The sequence below is a fragment of the Ambystoma mexicanum genome, chromosome 13 (genome assembly GCF_040938575.1).
Source record: "Ambystoma mexicanum isolate Mex_15411 chromosome 13, UKY_AmexF1_1, whole genome shotgun sequence".
Lineage (NCBI taxonomy): Eukaryota > Metazoa > Chordata > Amphibia > Caudata > Ambystomatidae > Ambystoma > Ambystoma mexicanum.
Window position 1 is genome coordinate 200,891,706 of NC_090938.1, and position 17,187 is coordinate 200,908,892.

The 17,187-nt window shown below is 44.1% G+C and overlaps 1 protein-coding gene across 1 annotated transcript in view; it reads right to left on the reverse strand.

Moving 5' to 3' along the window:
- Positions 1–17,187, reverse strand: part of IGFN1 (immunoglobulin like and fibronectin type III domain containing 1) — a 299,446-nt gene that overhangs the window by 66,278 nt on the left and 215,981 nt on the right. Inside the window, exons 13-15 of the mRNA XM_069633640.1 lie at positions 13,473–13,614; positions 11,384–11,680; positions 10,548–10,847 (exon numbers count right to left, since the gene is read on the reverse strand). Coding sequence (XP_069489741.1) covers positions 10,548–10,847; positions 11,384–11,680; positions 13,473–13,614 — 739 coding nt within the window. The remainder of the gene's footprint in view (positions 1–10,547; positions 10,848–11,383; positions 11,681–13,472; positions 13,615–17,187) is intronic.

Sequence of the window (17,187 nt, forward strand, 5' to 3'; positions counted from 1 at the left end):
GTGGCAGTAATAAAGTACCACCTTTTTTTTCCTGCACCGCCTTACTTGTAGTGGGACCCATAAATTGTTGCATTGAGCACTTGCCTCTTTGCACTATTGTATCACAACACTGACATGCCATCATCTAATACTAGTGTCAGTAAATGAGGACTTTCATTAATCACTGACAGACAATTCTGCTATCAGACACAATTCAAGTCATGTTTGCTTTACTGTGTAAGTGGCTAGGTTTTTATTTATCATAAAAATTAAAATGTATGTAGAAGAGATCAAATGTGCAGACCTTTGTAGAGGAAAAATTAAAGGCGTATTCAGTGACTTATCCTTCTGCATCATGTTTTAGGAAGTGAAACAGCTGTAGGCTGGCTCGGAATTAATATTAGTAAACAAATAATTTCTTCCAAAGTGGAATTCCTTCTAATTCCATTTTACAAAATTTCTACTATGTGGAGTTTTCCGATTGTGGAGTTAGCCTTCGTATTTGAACTAGTCGAGATCAATGCTAAATTAGTTATATCTTGGAGGAGCTTGCACTGCAGAGGCGATTAACTGTTCCTGTTCTATGTGGGTGATGATCCTCCAATGCTGTTCTGCTATTCATACTCTATGTGAGGGGTAGCTTGGATTGCTTAGCCCCTTGCTGGGCAAGTTTTTTAGTGATGGGAATTTGGACTGCTGAGGCCTATTCTGTTCCCGTTCTGCGTGATTGTAGCTTGCATTTCTGAGGCCCTTCATTTACCTGTTCGGTGTGGGGGTGCTTACATTGCTCCATCCCATGCCGTCCCTTCTCTATGCAAGTGGAACTTCTACTGCTGTGGCTGATGACTTATGTAAGGTAATCTTGTACTGCTAGGCCCACAATGATGTTCTTCCATGTGAGGAAAGAATGATCTACCGAGGTCCATGTCATACCTTTTCTATATTAGGCTTCAGGAGTGCACACTCCATCCAATGTTGCAACTTTTCTATTTGAGGTGAGCTTCTACTGCGGAATCCCATTCCTTATCTGTTCTCTGTGGATATCTTATACCCTTGGCTTTACCTTGAACTCATCCACTCCACCTGTCCTACCTGATGAAGGCTTGCATTGCGGGTGCTCTGATGGTAGCAGGTAATATTATCCCCTCCAATAATATTACCATATTATTGGAGGGGATAATTTAAGGGGTAAATGGGAGCAGGGGCTGCAGGGGTGTCCCCGGGTCCCTTTATAAATATATGCAGGTGTCCATTCCTCTTTGTGTGAGGGAAGACTGAATTGCTCCTACTCAAGTTGACCTGTTCTGTTTGAGAGAAGCATTAAGCAGCTCATGCTGATGTTGTTCCTATTCTTTGCATGCAAGGGAAGCTCACAGCGTTAGTACTAATCTGTTCCATGTGTGAGAGGGCGTTTGGTCTATTGCACACTGTGCTTTATCTGTTAATAGTGAGAGAAAACTGCTTTTCTGTCATGATGTGGACCGCTGCCGGATAATGATGATCTCCATTTATTTATTCATTTATTTATCTACCAACAAGACGAATATCATTGGAGTGGTCATCACCATACACCTAATTTCCCATTTGCCATTCAACTACACTCACCTGTCACTAAGTGTCTGTGGGAGGTGCCACAAGCCCACCTCTTTAAAATCTCAATATCAGTGTGGTTCCTTTGATCCGCATGTTCTAGATACAGAAATGATATTGCAATCAGAATATGCAGATCAACTTAGGCATTTTTAAATTCCTAGTTGAGCTCATTGAGGGCATAGAACATCATTCTTTCAGGGATTTTGAGGGAGTTTCAAGTTACCTGCAACAGTGACTTGCAATATTCAAGCAGCATAAAGCTCCAAGTGACATGGGGTGTGCAGCTCTGTTTCATCAGTGGCTTGATAGTCCCACTTTTTTTTTTATCTTTGGGAACCCCAAATCAATCAGGACTTTCAAGTTACGGGAGACATGAATGCAATGTCACGAGGTGCGGGTACTCCCAAGTCACTTAGGTCAGGGATTTTCAGGTCGCTATTGACTGTGGTCTCCAAATCAGAGCGGGGTGGTGCTCTAATAAAGACATTCTGTTGTCCTGAAGAAGGCCCAAAATATTGTAAAAAAGTGCTAGAGATAGCACTTAATTAAAAATACGGCCGAAACATATGTAGACAATCTTTGAGGCAAAAACAAGCCAGCCTCGACATTCTGGAGACCGTATTGAAGGTCAACCATAGGAAAGTTAAGTGCCTGTGAGTTACATATGATGTTTTTGTAGAGTTCCAAACTTAAACCTAACCAAGCATGTTGTCATTTTATGACAGCCTTGTTTTTGCTATATGCTGTTTTATAGGATTATTTGTTACATAGTTTGAAGAAGGACAAAAGTCACATAATAACCCCAGCTTGATCACATTGATTTTTCATGCACACTACAAACTGTTTTTATTTCTGTTTTGAAAGTATATAATAAATATTTCTGTTACAATAATCAGTTGTGGAGATGATGCGAGTAACCGATATTTAGGAAAGGTTAAATAGTGGTATACCAACCAAAATATCAATGGACAAAGCGAGGGGTAATCAGTCTTTTCTTTCATTATATGCTCCATGCAGCAGGCCACAGATTTCTTAATCCTAACAGAGTGGGAGCACCAAATCACCAGGTGGATGTGGTTTTAAATGATCTTGGACAGTGAGGTGCATTTCTCCAGCAGGATTGAACTCAGAGTCAATGGGTGCAGAAAGAGGGACACCAAAATCACCAACGAACGGTATTAGGGGTTGTTCCATTAATTTCATGACATTTGTAAACCCTGTTCACCAAAAGCACTGGACAAAGTTTACAAAAAGCAGAACAATCACGTGATATTGCAAGATAAAAATACATTACAACACAAGAGGAGAAAAACAGACAGCATTATGTAGAAAGGAGAGACAAAAGGTGAGCTTTCAGATTACATTGAAAAATGCGGAGGGACGAAGAACGAACAGAGGAAGAGAATTCCAATATTTAGGGGCTAGATGAACAAAGGAACGGAAACGAGAAGCACACGGGGGTTTGGGAATAGTAAGAAGAAATAGGTTCTGCAATTTTTGAGAACGAGTATGAAAATAGAATGACAGCAACGAAGAAAGATGGGCAGGGGCCAGAGCATGGGCACATTTAAAGACAATTGAGAGAAAGTGATAATGAAGGAGTGATTCAAAAAGAAGCAATTAAATGGAGCGCAAGGAAGGTGTACTGGAAGGACGAGAGGTTAAGGAGAAAAGGAGATGAGTCGAGGCGTTATAGACAGAGCAAAGAGGAAGAAGATGTGAAGCAGCGAGACCAAGCAAGAGAGATGAACAGTAGTCAGTGCGAGAACAAAACAGAGAGAAGAGACGAAGTTTAGTAGCAGGAAAGATGTTAAAAAGAGCAAAAGAGTAGATGTTGAGTGAGAAAGAAAGCGAAGGATCAAAAACGACACCCACGTTTCAATACCAGTGTGTCATGGGAGTAACTGTTGTCCTTTGCCTTTTTGGGTAGAATTGTCAATCTATCTCAAAACATCAGTAATGGCAAATAGAGAGGGAAGTACATCTACAGGGTCCTTCATATGCTGTAGGCAAGGCACTGAAAGTCACCAGCCCCAAGGAAACATATGTGAGCATGTAAATGAACCACAGGTAGGAAACCCAAGGTGAGATGTCTACAAAATGACATGGCCATAGGGAAGGATGTCAAAATTACAAGGACGGTCAAGCAACTTTTGCCATGTTATCTATACATTAAAACCACAAGATCATATCAATGAACCTTTATCAAATTCAAGTTCTTATGTCTACGAGGAAAGTCCTTTATATCATTCAGATTGCTCCTGGTACTGTTTCAAAAATCCAAATTCATTGCCACACATACACACACACACACACACAAAGTCAACATCCTGCACTTCTAAAAAAACAGTGGAGGTCATTACGAGGTTGGTGGTAAGGGGTTAATGGTGCCGGTAACGGTGCTGGTGCCGTTAACCCCTTACCGCCGCATTACAAGGTCCTTTAGCGGGTCCCGCTAAGGGCGGCTGGTTTTACCAGGCGCCCTTAGTGGTTGCCTCTAAAGGACCAGCATGCTAACAATGGGCCCGTTATTAACAGGCCCGTTGTTAGCATGGTCCACATTCTCATTGAGCCCTATGGGGGCTCGAATGGGAATGGGGATGGGTTCTCTGAATGGGGAAATACCGGGTCCTCCAAGGTTGGAATGGCCCGGTAATTCCCCATTCAGGGAACCCGGACCCGGTATGCAGTAAGGGGGTAGCCATGGCACTAATAACACCATGGCTAACCCAAACCTCGTAATGACCCCCAATATTCCAAGCAGGTTCGTAATTGTTGTTGCGGGGACTGTCGCTTTAAAACAGTCCTCCTGTTAGAGCGTCACGGGAGGATGTGACGTGGGGAGAAAGGGGAGTTGAAGGGAGGAGTCGGAAAGAGTTTTCAGTTTCCTGATGTACGTGACTAAAGCAGATGTGTATTCCTGAAGTGGTGTGTCTCCTTTATTTCCACCGGACCAGAAGGTCCAACAACTGGCGAATAGGCTTTTCCAGCACAGCAGTGTCCTCCTGCTTCACACACCAGCAATCCTGCTGCGCGTTGCTTCGATCGCACCAGTGATCCCACTGGGTGCCAAGCGCCGGACCGTGCGGCCGTACTTTCCACACGAGCAATCCTGCTGCGTGCTCCTTCTCCTGCGCCGGTGATCCCACCGGGCGCTGAGTGCTGGATACAAAGGGCGCGCTCTCCCATGCCAGAGATCCCGCTGCGTGTTTCCTTTCCTGCGCCGGTGAACCCACCGGGCACCTAGCGCTGGACACAATGGTCACATCCATTCAGATCTCCAGCAATCCTGCTGTCCTGCCTCATTGGCCCGACGCACGTGGCCGTCCAAGACAAAACCATCTTACTAAGGGGATGCCGTCCAGTTATACCAGCCACGCTCAGGTCTAGCATCATCAAAAAGCCCATGAAGGCCATAGGGGTGCTAACAACACCAAAAGACAACTGAGATGCCACGTCTTGTTCCCCTTCATGGATGATATGGTCGACCGGTGGGTGAAGAACTGGGCAGCCTGTGAATGCACCGCAACAGCAGAACCCCCAGTGCCGCTCAGAGTGACCAAAATCCCAGATCACCTCTGGGAACGAGTCACAGTAGATTTCTATGCCCACTCGAAATGGGCGAGTATTTGCTATTTTTCATTGACGAACACTCCAGGTTCCCCATCGTAAAGAAAGTGAAATCCACAGCATTCGCCCACGTAGCCACCACATTCGACGAGGTCATCAGTGAATGGGGATCCTGAACACAATAAGGTCGGACAATGGTCCGCCTTTCAGTGGACGCGAGTTTGGAATATTTGCAAGGCATATGGGGTTTACTCATTAAAAGATCACGCCACGCTGGCCCCAAGCCAATGGGATGGCAGAAAGGTTCATGGCCTCAATCAAGAAGATGAGGCAAAGAGCACGAATTGAGAGGTCAGACCCCCACCAGGCGTTGTGTCGAATGCTGAGGGACTATCAGAACACACCCCATGAGGCCACCAACAAAACCCCAGCTGAACTCAGAACCAGAATTGTCAACAACCCAATAACCCAGCCTGAACTTGATTGAGAGGTCATTCGAACGGACGCTGAATGAAAGGAGAAAGCCAGAAATGAGACAGATGGAAGAAGGAGAGCTCAGACAAAGGAGTTTCAAATAGGAGATGAAGTATGGGTCCAACAAAACATGAACAAGAAAACGGACTCCCAGTTTGCACCGGAGCTACTACAAGTCATTGCTGTCAAAGGAGCAATGATAACAGCAGCAAATAACCAGGTGGCCAGGAACAGTTCTTTGTTCAAGCACGTCATGAGAGGAGAGGAAGAGACACCTTTGCCTGTCGACCCAGACCCTGAACACTATGACGTACATGACGAGGAGTGGGTTCCCCTCGAACCGCAGGTTCTATGTCCGTTGGATCCGAATGACAATACTGATGGTGGCTCAAGTCAAGAGTCACGAGGACGACCTCAAAGGGTCATCAAGAGACCTCCGAGACTAGTAGAAGAGTGTTAAGCCGAAGTTAAAGAAGTTCAAGTTAAAACCATTGCAAGGACATTTGTCCGGGGGTGTTGTTGACCCTTACTGACCTAAGCTATTCACTTCTTGGATCTCTCCACTCCAGCTGCTTTTCCACCCCACTGCTCTGCTGGGAGTCCATGGAAATGGTAAAGGGATTATGCAAACACCCCTTGTCATTTCCATAGGGGCCATGTCGATTGTCACCTTTTTTCCAAAGAAGAAATGCCTCACACTCAATACAGGAGCGGGTTTGTTTGCCTGAAAATGCCCAGGGCACCCTACATATTGTGCTAGGCTGCTTTACTGGCAATAATTCACTTTGGAGCCAGTCCTAGCAGGTGGTAACAGCCCATTGTGTTCGTTAAAGGTCATCATTTCAAACAGGACTCTTAACTTTGGTAGATGGCTACCCCATAAAGCTACCCCAGCATGGATATTTACCTTTAAGAGCTCCAGATTTAATCTCAGGAGGCTCATGAAATTCCACATAAAAGCTGCAGGGTGACGGAAACAAGAACAGCAAAAGCAACAGACACTGTCCTTTATTGAGGCAGCAGACATAAAGTTTAGTTTAGTTTATTAGGTATACATATAACAAAACAAATGTTTTATATACCGAGATTACACATTATTACAGTATTAAAATACAAGATTATATACCAATTTACTAATAACTCACATTTAAAAAACACATTTGATTTCATACGACAGTCTTGAGGTACCCTACATAATTATACAATACAATGTAATATCAATACAATTTTCTTATAAAATATCACCATAAAATAAATTAGATTTATGTCATTACCACTCATAAACAATGGCCACAGTGTCTCAATTTCGTCAGGATTAATGGTATTATTATATGACTTCATATGTTTGTATCGTAGGTCATACAGACTATCACATACAATTAGCAAATGGTGTAGTGTCTCTGTGACATTATGGCCGCACAATCGACAGAAACGCATGTCACGAGGAATACCCATTTGTGTTCCATGTGTTTCCAATGCCTCAGAAATATTAAATTTTAGTAACGAATATTGCCACACCGTTTGAGGGCTCGGGTATGCATTGATATAACTAGGGAGTTTGCAACGCGATGTGCGCTCATTATAATAGATTCCACTAAATGTTTTTGTGGATAGGTTTGTCATCTGCTGTTCATAGCAGACTTCCTTCAGTACATGCTTTAATTTTAACTTCATGAGGGGCATACTCATCAATCTATATGGGGAATTCTGGCAATCCCATTTGCTATGAAGTTTTTGTAGTTTGCCCATTATTCCAAATTTAGAGTTACGCACTAGGCGCAAGTAGGCAACCATATATGCACCAATGATTGTGTCTATCTGGAGACATAAAGGTAAAGAGGGAGTGTTCAGCCACCAGTAACAGTGCGCTACAAGTTACTAAGTACAGAAAGGTCTAGGTCACAAACCCCAGGCCAAAAATGTCTGAGGGCCCTATTCTTAAGGAGGTGTTAAGTACCGAAAAGGTTGCAGAAAGCATTAGCGTCATTTTCATTAATTAACTATTCTGACGGTGGCACATTGTTCCAAAGTCGGAATGAATGTGCCACTTTTGGAATATATCTGCTCTTGCTATGAAGGGTGATAAACCAACCTAGCAACCAGCACTTTGGGTATCTGGCATTTTACATGACGATTCCTGTGGCACTCGCGCACTTAAGCAAAAGGAAAAAAGTGGCGCCCATGTACGGCACTGCTTTGTTGTCGCTATTATGGAGGAGTGCCACCACACTGTCGAGCATGCCTTTGCTTTTTTGTGTGTGCTCTTCTGGCAGTTGGCAATTGCAAGAGCTCTGCAGGCCGCAGCAGATCAGCTGCCCCTACCTGATTTCATATTTCCCATCCAACTCGTCTCTCCCTTAGTCACCTCCCGAAAGGCTGTTAGCCTGTGGGTCGCAAACTTCACCCACATTTCACTAAGGAAGCAGAAGCACCTCCTCAGCATCATTTCCACAGCCCACAAGCACAGCCCTTGTTTCCCCCTCAAATCTGTGATCTCGGCAGCACTTTCGTAAAAAAAATAAAAAAATAAAAAATGGTATTACCTCGCTATTTTACAAAAGTACTGCCGAGATTTTGCAATCCGCCCGTTCTCTATAGAAACAGGTGGATTGCAGGCAGTGCACTTTCATGCGCTGCGATGATGCCCAGGCCCACTTGAGAATCAGTGTGGTGCCAGAGCGTCTGAAAAAGGCACAGTTAAGCGTGCTGTTTAGCACGTTCACTGCGCCAAGATAAGAATCGTGCCCTGAATGTTTGCAGGTCATCAGCAGCAATCAAGTGAAGCAACATGCTCGATGTAACCAACACAAGGTAGTTCAGAAAGGTTTCCAACCACCAAGTTACTGGGCATAAGAACTTTTAATTCACCTGGGGCAGGTGCTTTTGATTATCAACAACACATTACTTGTAACCTGATGGGAAATATAACTAAGGCGAATGGAGAGTAATACGTTTGGAGATTACTTAGCTGACCAGCTGGTGTCCCAAAAGGCGGATGGGATATGAAAGACACAGTCACATGGCATATGAGCCTGACCTTTGACTGATATTTCCACAGCCCTAGCAGTTCTCCACAGGTACTTACCTTTTGGTAACTCCCCAGATTGCTCAATATGCACTGTCCACCTCTGTCACAAAGTCACCAGTTGCAGAGAGGTCTCAAGTGCAGGCATCTCTGAATCAGATAGAGCAGGAAATGCCAGGTCCCCATCATGAGGCCCATCCTTTGCCATATCATAGTTCTAGAAGAATTTTTTTTCACTACGGTTCCCTTCATGACACAAGGAAAATATGTAGATACTGCTATGACTGACACATCTAAAGAGACAGTATCCTGGAACCAGGGCACTGAATTGGCATTTTTCCTATCCAAATGAGGGTACCCTATATTGAGAATGGCCCCCAATGAGCATAGTCCTTCTTACTCTGCGCAGAGGCCCTTACTGCCCTCGCACTGCCATCATCAACGCCTCCTTTCGCCTCCTGCTCCGTGCCCACCAGCCTCAAGGAAGCCTGGATCTCACCCCTACTCAAGAATCCTTCACTTGACCAACCATCCCCCACCAACTACCGTCCCATCATCCCCTTCATCCTAAGAATTGTGGGTCGAGCATCCTACCTCCTGATCCAAGATATCTGAAAGAAAATCACGTCCTTGGATTCCGCCAGTCTGGCTTCTGCCCAGGACATGGCACTGAATCAGCCCTGTTGGACCTAAGAACCAACTCAATGACATCAGAGACTCAGGCAAACTAGCCCTTCTATTACTACGAGACCTCTCTACTGCTTTTGACCTTGTTGTCCACCAAACCCTCTGCCACCATCTTACGACTGCTGCCAACCAGTTCCCTGAGGTAACAAAATGTATTGCTTCCTTCCTCGTTGATAGGACCACTCAAGTCTTCGCTGGTGACTCCGTAGCCCCTCCAACCATGGTCTCCTGCAGCATCCTGCAAGGTTCCCGAATCTCCCCCACAACATTTACATGAGACCTCTCTTTGATCACCTGGATGCCCGTGGTATTCCATACACAAGCTATGCTGACAACACACACATCCTCCTCCTCCTCACATGCGACTATCTCCAAAAGAGCACTACATTCAACTCTATCATCGAGCATATCCAGGCTTGGATGGCATCCCATCTGCTCTGCCTAAATGATGATAAAACTGAAATCCTGCTCATCTGCACCCAAGCCGTACTCAACAAATTTGACTCAGCCAACCAATCCTTTTCTGATAGATAGGATTACTATTCTGGTCTCATCGGCAGTAAAAACACTGGGAGTCTACCTTGACGCCACCCTTTATATGAAGTGACAAATGCACCCAATAGCCTCTTCCGCCGCCTACACCATTAAGCTCATAAACACAACCAGACCCTTTTTCTCCATCAACAATTGCCTATCGCCTAATAATAACTATTGCAGCAGCTATCATAGAATACAAGTTAGGATACTGCAACACTCTTCTGGCACGTGCCACAGAAAGGAACATCAACAAGCTGCAATCTATCCAGAATAATGCCCTCTACAATGCCCTCAGTCTCATAACCATATTACACCAGCCAGAAGAATGGCTCATTGCTTCCCGATTCACGAACGCATCAACTTCAAAATTCTTTCCATCACTCACCTAACTGCCATTGCCTCACCATGCCTAAATTCTAGCGCAGCAGAGCAGGAGGCTTAGTTTCTTAGTCATTGCCCCCACGCTTTGGAACTCCTTGCCATTCACCCTTCGTTCTGAACCATCATTCTGGACCTTTAGAAAACCTTACACTTGGCTCTTTATCCTACTGGACTGACTCGTTTTACCAGCCCTTTCCCTATTCTGACCTTGCTCTTATTCTGTAACCAGCGCCTAGATGCCTACGGGTTAAGTGCGCTTTATAAATGTAACAATAAATAAATACCCAACCCTCCTTCTTACCTTTAGATCCAGCCATTATTTCCTCTGACTCGAGGGCCTCGCTAGCACCTTCGGCATTCACAGCTCGCACTCGGAAGTAGTACTTTTTTCCGTGGTCCACTTTGCTCGTAGAGAACCTGGTACTTCCCGGCAGGACCTCGCCGACTTTCAGCCATGTGTTCCTGCCCACCTGCTGCCGCTCCACCACGTAGTGCTGTAAAGATTTGCCACCATCATCTTTTGGTGGTTTCCACTGAATGCCGATTGCTGTTGAGGAGCTCTCCACCACTTCAATAGGGCCCACTGGTGGTTGGGGCTTATCTTAAATTGGAAGTAAGAATTGAAATGTTACTTCGTGCTGATTTGACAGTATACGAGCCAGGTAAGATCTGTTCTAGGGCAGGATTAAGCCAGACAGTTGCCTGGGATACCACCAGACTTAAAATGCCAAATTGGCCCTAAAACAGCACAAAAAAAGCAGCAAATGAGACTCAAGTGCTTTGTGAGGTGGTGCAACACTGTTGCACTGCCTGGTACCAGTTGTGGACATAAGTCTGTGAATTGCAAAATATGTTTTTAGATTGAAAGTCCCTTCCATATAAACCCCATAATTCCAAATCAAATTAAACATGTGCTAGTTACAATGCATAAAACATGTATCAAGTTCTGCCAATTTCCTGCTATTTTGACCCAAGCCTTAGGTCAAAGAATTGGCTATGGTCAGGTATTGCTGTATTTATGGTATCATTTTGGCATAGGACAGGGACGTGTTTACACTGTAATACAAATGATTTGTTCGTCTGGGTTGCAGTGCCAATGGGCAGTATCAGTATGGCCATGATAGCCTTCCGATTTACCTAGCACCACTAGCTTCAGGTTGGCTTCCAGGGTCCCGCTCCCATTCTTCAGCCTCAGTTTGATGTTGCCACTGTCCTTGCGGCTTGCTTTGGTGATGGAGAGCTGGCTGAAGTTGGCAGCTTGGTCAATGTGTATCCTTCCATCATCTGCCAACTCTACCTCATCTTGGTACCATGTGGCTTTAATGGGTTTCCTGCCTCTGAAGGGCACTTTCACCATGGCATTCTGCCCTGCTCGGATCACGAGCGGTTTCCCGAATAGTCCATCCAGAAGGTCCTGTGGCACCTGTGGGGGATCTGTTAGCAGATTAAGACTTAGAGAACAAACATTGAAGAATCAATGCAATAATCATGGGCACGGACCGGTCATTGTATATATTTAATTGTGATTAGATTGGTTGTGGATGTTTTCTATGGGTAGTGTTGTGCTGTAATACGATTGTTGCACTGGTTATAAGGTAATAAACTGTATCTGAAAGTGCAAGGTTTTCCAAGAACAGCCATTTCCTCCCCATAATGTCTAAGCTCTATGTCTCTTACAGCCAACGTGACTCTCCCAACTACTCCTTTCTTTAAATGATATCCCACAAAGGCCAGAAGTGTACTTGTATCTTCTTTGCTCAAGCCACCAGCCTCTCAATTGCTCTCGTTCAACCATGAACAATATTTCCAACCATCATCTCATATGTGAAGCGGGCAAGAGATGACTCTTCCCTCAATTATGTTATTTCCTCTCACTGCCTCCCTCAAGTGACAAAATGCCTCTCTACAAATGTTAAATTAAGTTATGTCACCTGTGGTCTCTAAAATGCGCTTACCAGTAAATATGCTTTTGGGTTCCACATCAGTCCATATCTCGCCTTCAAAGAACACGAAATCGAAGAATAACAAACTCCACAGAAACGGACAAGTCTCCTCTGAAAAATACACACTTCCCCCAATCTATGACTTCTGCTTAACTTGTTAAGCCATAGTTCTCAACCATATTTATGCATGCAAAACCTTGCTCTCCGAGTTTTCAAACTCTGTCCTATCGCTTCTCATGGCCAACTTCTTTGCTGCGGTATGTTCTATCACTGGTACTAGCAAAGTTGACCACACACCCTCAGATCCTATAAGAGCCTCACAGACCATCACGCTAAGTGTGCGTTAAGGTTTGGCATCTAGAAATATCCACAAAAGAGTACGCTGAAATATCTCCCTAACAAACATGCCCCCTCCTTAAGGGCAAAGAACAACCTGCAACCAAGACATTGCTCGAACAATAGTGCTGAGTACCGCAGAAAGAAACATTTGAACAAGGTTCCTTGTGTTGCCCACCAAAGCTGTGAGCAATTTCCCCTGGTATCCAAAGTTCACCTCCTCCCTTTTCTAGATTAGAGAAGATCCAAGCCCTCCTATTCCTTCATCACCTGCCGCCAATCCAGCAGCCTAGTAGCCGAAGCCCACATCTCAAATTCCAAGCCATCACTAGCCTTCCAGATTCTAGACAGCCCATTGTACTTTATTAATGTTAGTTTGTGCTGTATATATTCTGCATGCTTTCTGTATATACTGTGTTTTTACTCTCGTGTGACCATACTCAATCGCTAACGTATGCTGAAGTTTCAATGGTACAAGAATCTGTTTAACCCAGTAGCTTGATTCAAGCACTTGAGATATCCCAAAAAGAATCAGATGGTGAAATGTACTATCATATATGAGATGTTATTTTGATTGGTTTGCACTTTGCTTGCCCTTGTGAGTCATGTCCCCTATGATAAATGAACTGTAATCTCAAGCTTAAAATACGTGTGCAGTCATCGTTCTTGATGCATGTTTTGGTGTAAGATGACTCATCCAACTAGTTGTTATCTAACAAGCAATACCAATGATAGTTCTTCAAATTAAATCAAATATATGATTGCTTTTAGATTCTGTGAGTGATGGGTTATGGTACAGCCTATATAATTTAAGATATATATTACGGTTCGTCTGTTTCATGGGGAGCACTAATTAACAGTACCGGTGAAACATCAAGAATCGTTATCGTGGATTATTGTAATGTTGAGGTTTGTGGTATCACAGAGGACATGTTGTATAGACTCACCTAACACAACAACAGACGCTTCAGTCTTGTGGCCTGCGGCTTCAAAGGTGTACCTGCCCGCGTGAGCATCCTCCACCTGTTCAATGACGAGCTTGTGGACCGAGCCATCCTTCACAATAGTGACTGTATCCTGTGGTGTTAACTGTTAAAACAATGGACGTGAGATAGCATACATCCTTACACCTTACTAAGTGAATCAGTATGTGTGGGGATAAGATTCACAAGGAGCTTCTTCAATATTTACGAACAATGAAAAGAGGCAAAGATCTCAAGATATTCACATTTATAGACCACACTGTTGAGTGCTTACTGCCAAATAAGAGAACCCTCACTCTCATTAAGAGAGAGAACCCTCTCTCTCATCCACTGATAGCATGTCACTGCCATAAGGAGCTGGTTAAGATAGCTCAGCGAGTTAAGCACTCGCCTCATATATCTGTATATGACCCACAGCCATAGTTTTGAATCCCAGCAGAGCCGACATTCATCCCTTCAACGTTCTGATGCCCATAATCTATGTACCATTATTGGATAATAATGACTGAAATAGCTACAGCACTCAGAAGCAGAAGGCATTTGGCATGATTCGCTATTTAAAAGAGATAACCTGAAACATATGATTTCTTAAAGAGATTAGGTTGGATCACAGTTTGTACTACTACACATGTTTTTTTTAAACTATTTAGGAATTGTGTGATGATTATGTATTAAACTGTGTGCATCACGCAATTGATCTGTACACATTTGCCAAATCCCATAACTTGCAACTCTTTACAAAAAATGTTTGTAATCAACTAAAACTAACCATTACACTGTACCTGTGTTTTCAGTAGCTCTACTGAGTTTCTACATCACATCAGACACAGGATTCCAGGCTCATGGTAGCTATCCAAATGTGTGAGATGGACAGACCACCAGATCAGTGTGCCAGTCTGTCTTCAGTGTCTACTGCCAACAGTCTCTTCACCATGTCTAGTCCCTTCATGATTGCTTATTGGCATGCGTATTACCATCTATGCAGTCAGGGACGGTTGAGGTTCCCCTGTGCGAAGGGAGGAAGCATGACCTTGAATTTCACAGTATATAAATGGGCACTTGGCTTGTCAGTGTTTGCAAAGTACTAGGCTACTGGCTTAACTTAATTTGCACTAACGCATGGTTCCTCAATGCACTACACTTATTCAGAAATGCTCCGCTCTGATCAAAGTAGAGCTTGAAGTTGCACCCTGAATCAAAAGTACTCCCCTCTTTGTGTGCAGCACCAAGTGTGGAAGGCCGTTCCACCGGCAGGTTTGAGATTTGTTAGGCCGCAAATGACACGCACTTGTGTATAGGCGCGTTATAAATGCCATATCATATCATATCATGAAGATTTCGGTTCAGTAGTGTTTAAGCATAGGAAGTTATCCATCAGCATTTGAAGCAAACATCTAGAGATGTGTTGCTTGTTTTGTTCTTCTTCGAGGTTCACCGAGATCTAAAAGTCATCATCATAGAGTTGAAAAGGGGACTCAAATGTATCCAGGAGATCTATGTGTTGAACAGTCAAGGGGGAGCGCAATCCTTGAGGAATCCAATATGGTGTTGGTGGAGTCTGGAAGTAAGCTGGGGCAATGACACCTGGATCCACCGATCTTTGAGGATTGATGTCAGCCAGGGGAAAGCAACTTAAAAATACCATAAAAGCCGACTTCTGATCTACAGTATCCTGAAAGGTTGAATGGTCTAGTGCATCAGGGCTAATGGGTGGAGGCCACCCATAGTGTTTAGGATCTTTTCTTTAATGTTGCACCCTGGTTGATCCAGAGGCAGATTGTCAGTCGTAGAGGTTTGTGTAAGCTTCACTCAATTTCTGTAATTAGTGTGTGACAACCTACTCTATGGGTTTGGCTTTATAGAACAGTGGAAGAGTTGGAATCATTTTGATCAACATAGGATTATTTAAGGAGATGGATGCCCAGGGCCTTCTTGAGGGGAGCAGGGACTATGGCTGTCAAAAGCACCATGTTGTGCAAGGTGGTGGGTTACGACGCACGTGTTTGCCCATGCTGCTTTATGAAGGCTTCTGGGTATTCTTGGGAATATGTGGATTAGGCTTTTAGCTCAAAGGCAGGTTGCTCAAACCTTCTTTGGACACTGGTGTGAAGAAAGGGAAAGAAGATGAGGTTACGGGTGTTCGAAGGGAATATGTCACGAAGTTAGTCCTGATGTCTTTCATTTTTGGAGTGAAGATTGTTGCAATATCTACGACAGAATTGGAGGAGGAAAGGGTGGAGTCTTGACACTCAGGGAGGTTTATAAGGTTATTGAGCTCTCTGAACAACTCCATAGACATATTCCTGGCATCTAGCTTCAGTGATAGGCAATTCTATCTTTCATCTTTCAATTGGCACCAGGATATTTCACGTTTCTTCTGTGTTATTTTAGGTGTGACAGGCCCATGCCATCATGCCATACCATTTGTTAGTGGATGCTCATGGATCTTTCCATTTTCTCTTGATCCAGATCAGTCATTGTTGTGCGTCTATTGCGTCGTTATTGAGGGTGAGAGGTCCAGCAATGACTTAGCAAAGTCTTTGTTCGAGATCTTGGAGCAGGGCCTTGTGCTCTTGCCATCAGAATCTTATTGTTCCTTGTCCTGCAAAGTGTCCGCTTTAGTTGCATGACCAGGCCTCACAGTAGGATGTAGTGGTTTGACCAAAACTGCCCAGAACTCCTGAGATTAATTATATGAGTCAAAATGGTGTCTGAGGTAGGTCCCTTGATGTGGCTGGGCTGCTGAAAAGTTTCTTGGTGCCTAGGTTTAGAATATGGAAAACCAAGTCTGCTGCTGGCTTCTTCAAGCAGGTATCTGGAGGTTAAAACTGTCTGCCAGTATAATATTTCCTGTTTAAGGGTGGGAATCTGTTCCAGGAGGGCCAGACAATATTCCAAGAATCACGTTTTATATCTAGGGTGTCAATAGGTTATAATTATGGTGATTGCAGTGGTGGTGTTGGTAGAGCACCTGCCTATCCAGTCCTTAAAAGAATTATACGTACTGGTTGAACAGGCTGCGATTTCACACATTTTGGATAAGGCCAGTGAGCTCCCTCTTCTGTCTGAGTATGTGTTTTTGCAGAGGATCTTGTATCAGCAATTATTTTTCCAGAAATGACACTGCTACTCTCAAATATGATTATTTATGCATGCCTTACCTCAACTATTTACTGGACCATCCTTACATCACATTTATATTAGTTCTGCCTTACAGCAACTCTGTCCTGTCCCTGCTCCAACCTCAGTTTTTCATGGTATAGACTCTGACCCCGACTGCATGGGTTGAAAATATTATTCAATCTGCTGAAAATGTAACAAGGTAACATTTGTGTTTCAGCAAAACAGAAAATTGATGGCTGGAAGGTTTTGAATTAATCATAACCACGGACAAAGCTCTAGGCAACCCTCCAGACCATCGTTTTTCTGCCTGCCAAGCCATTACAGAAGGGGAAAAACCATATGCAAATCAGGCTTGGTCCTACCTCAAAAGGACAGTCCAGCCCGAACTGCTAGATCACATCCCTTCTGCACGAGACCACAAGCATCCCCAGACATGTTTCAGCCTTGTTGGGCGTCATCAGTGAGGAGTAGCTTGGGTCCCTAGGCCCGGCAGACTCGGGACCCACGTCTGGGCATACCCTTCCCACTCGGGGTGACTTTGGCAAAACAGAAAAGT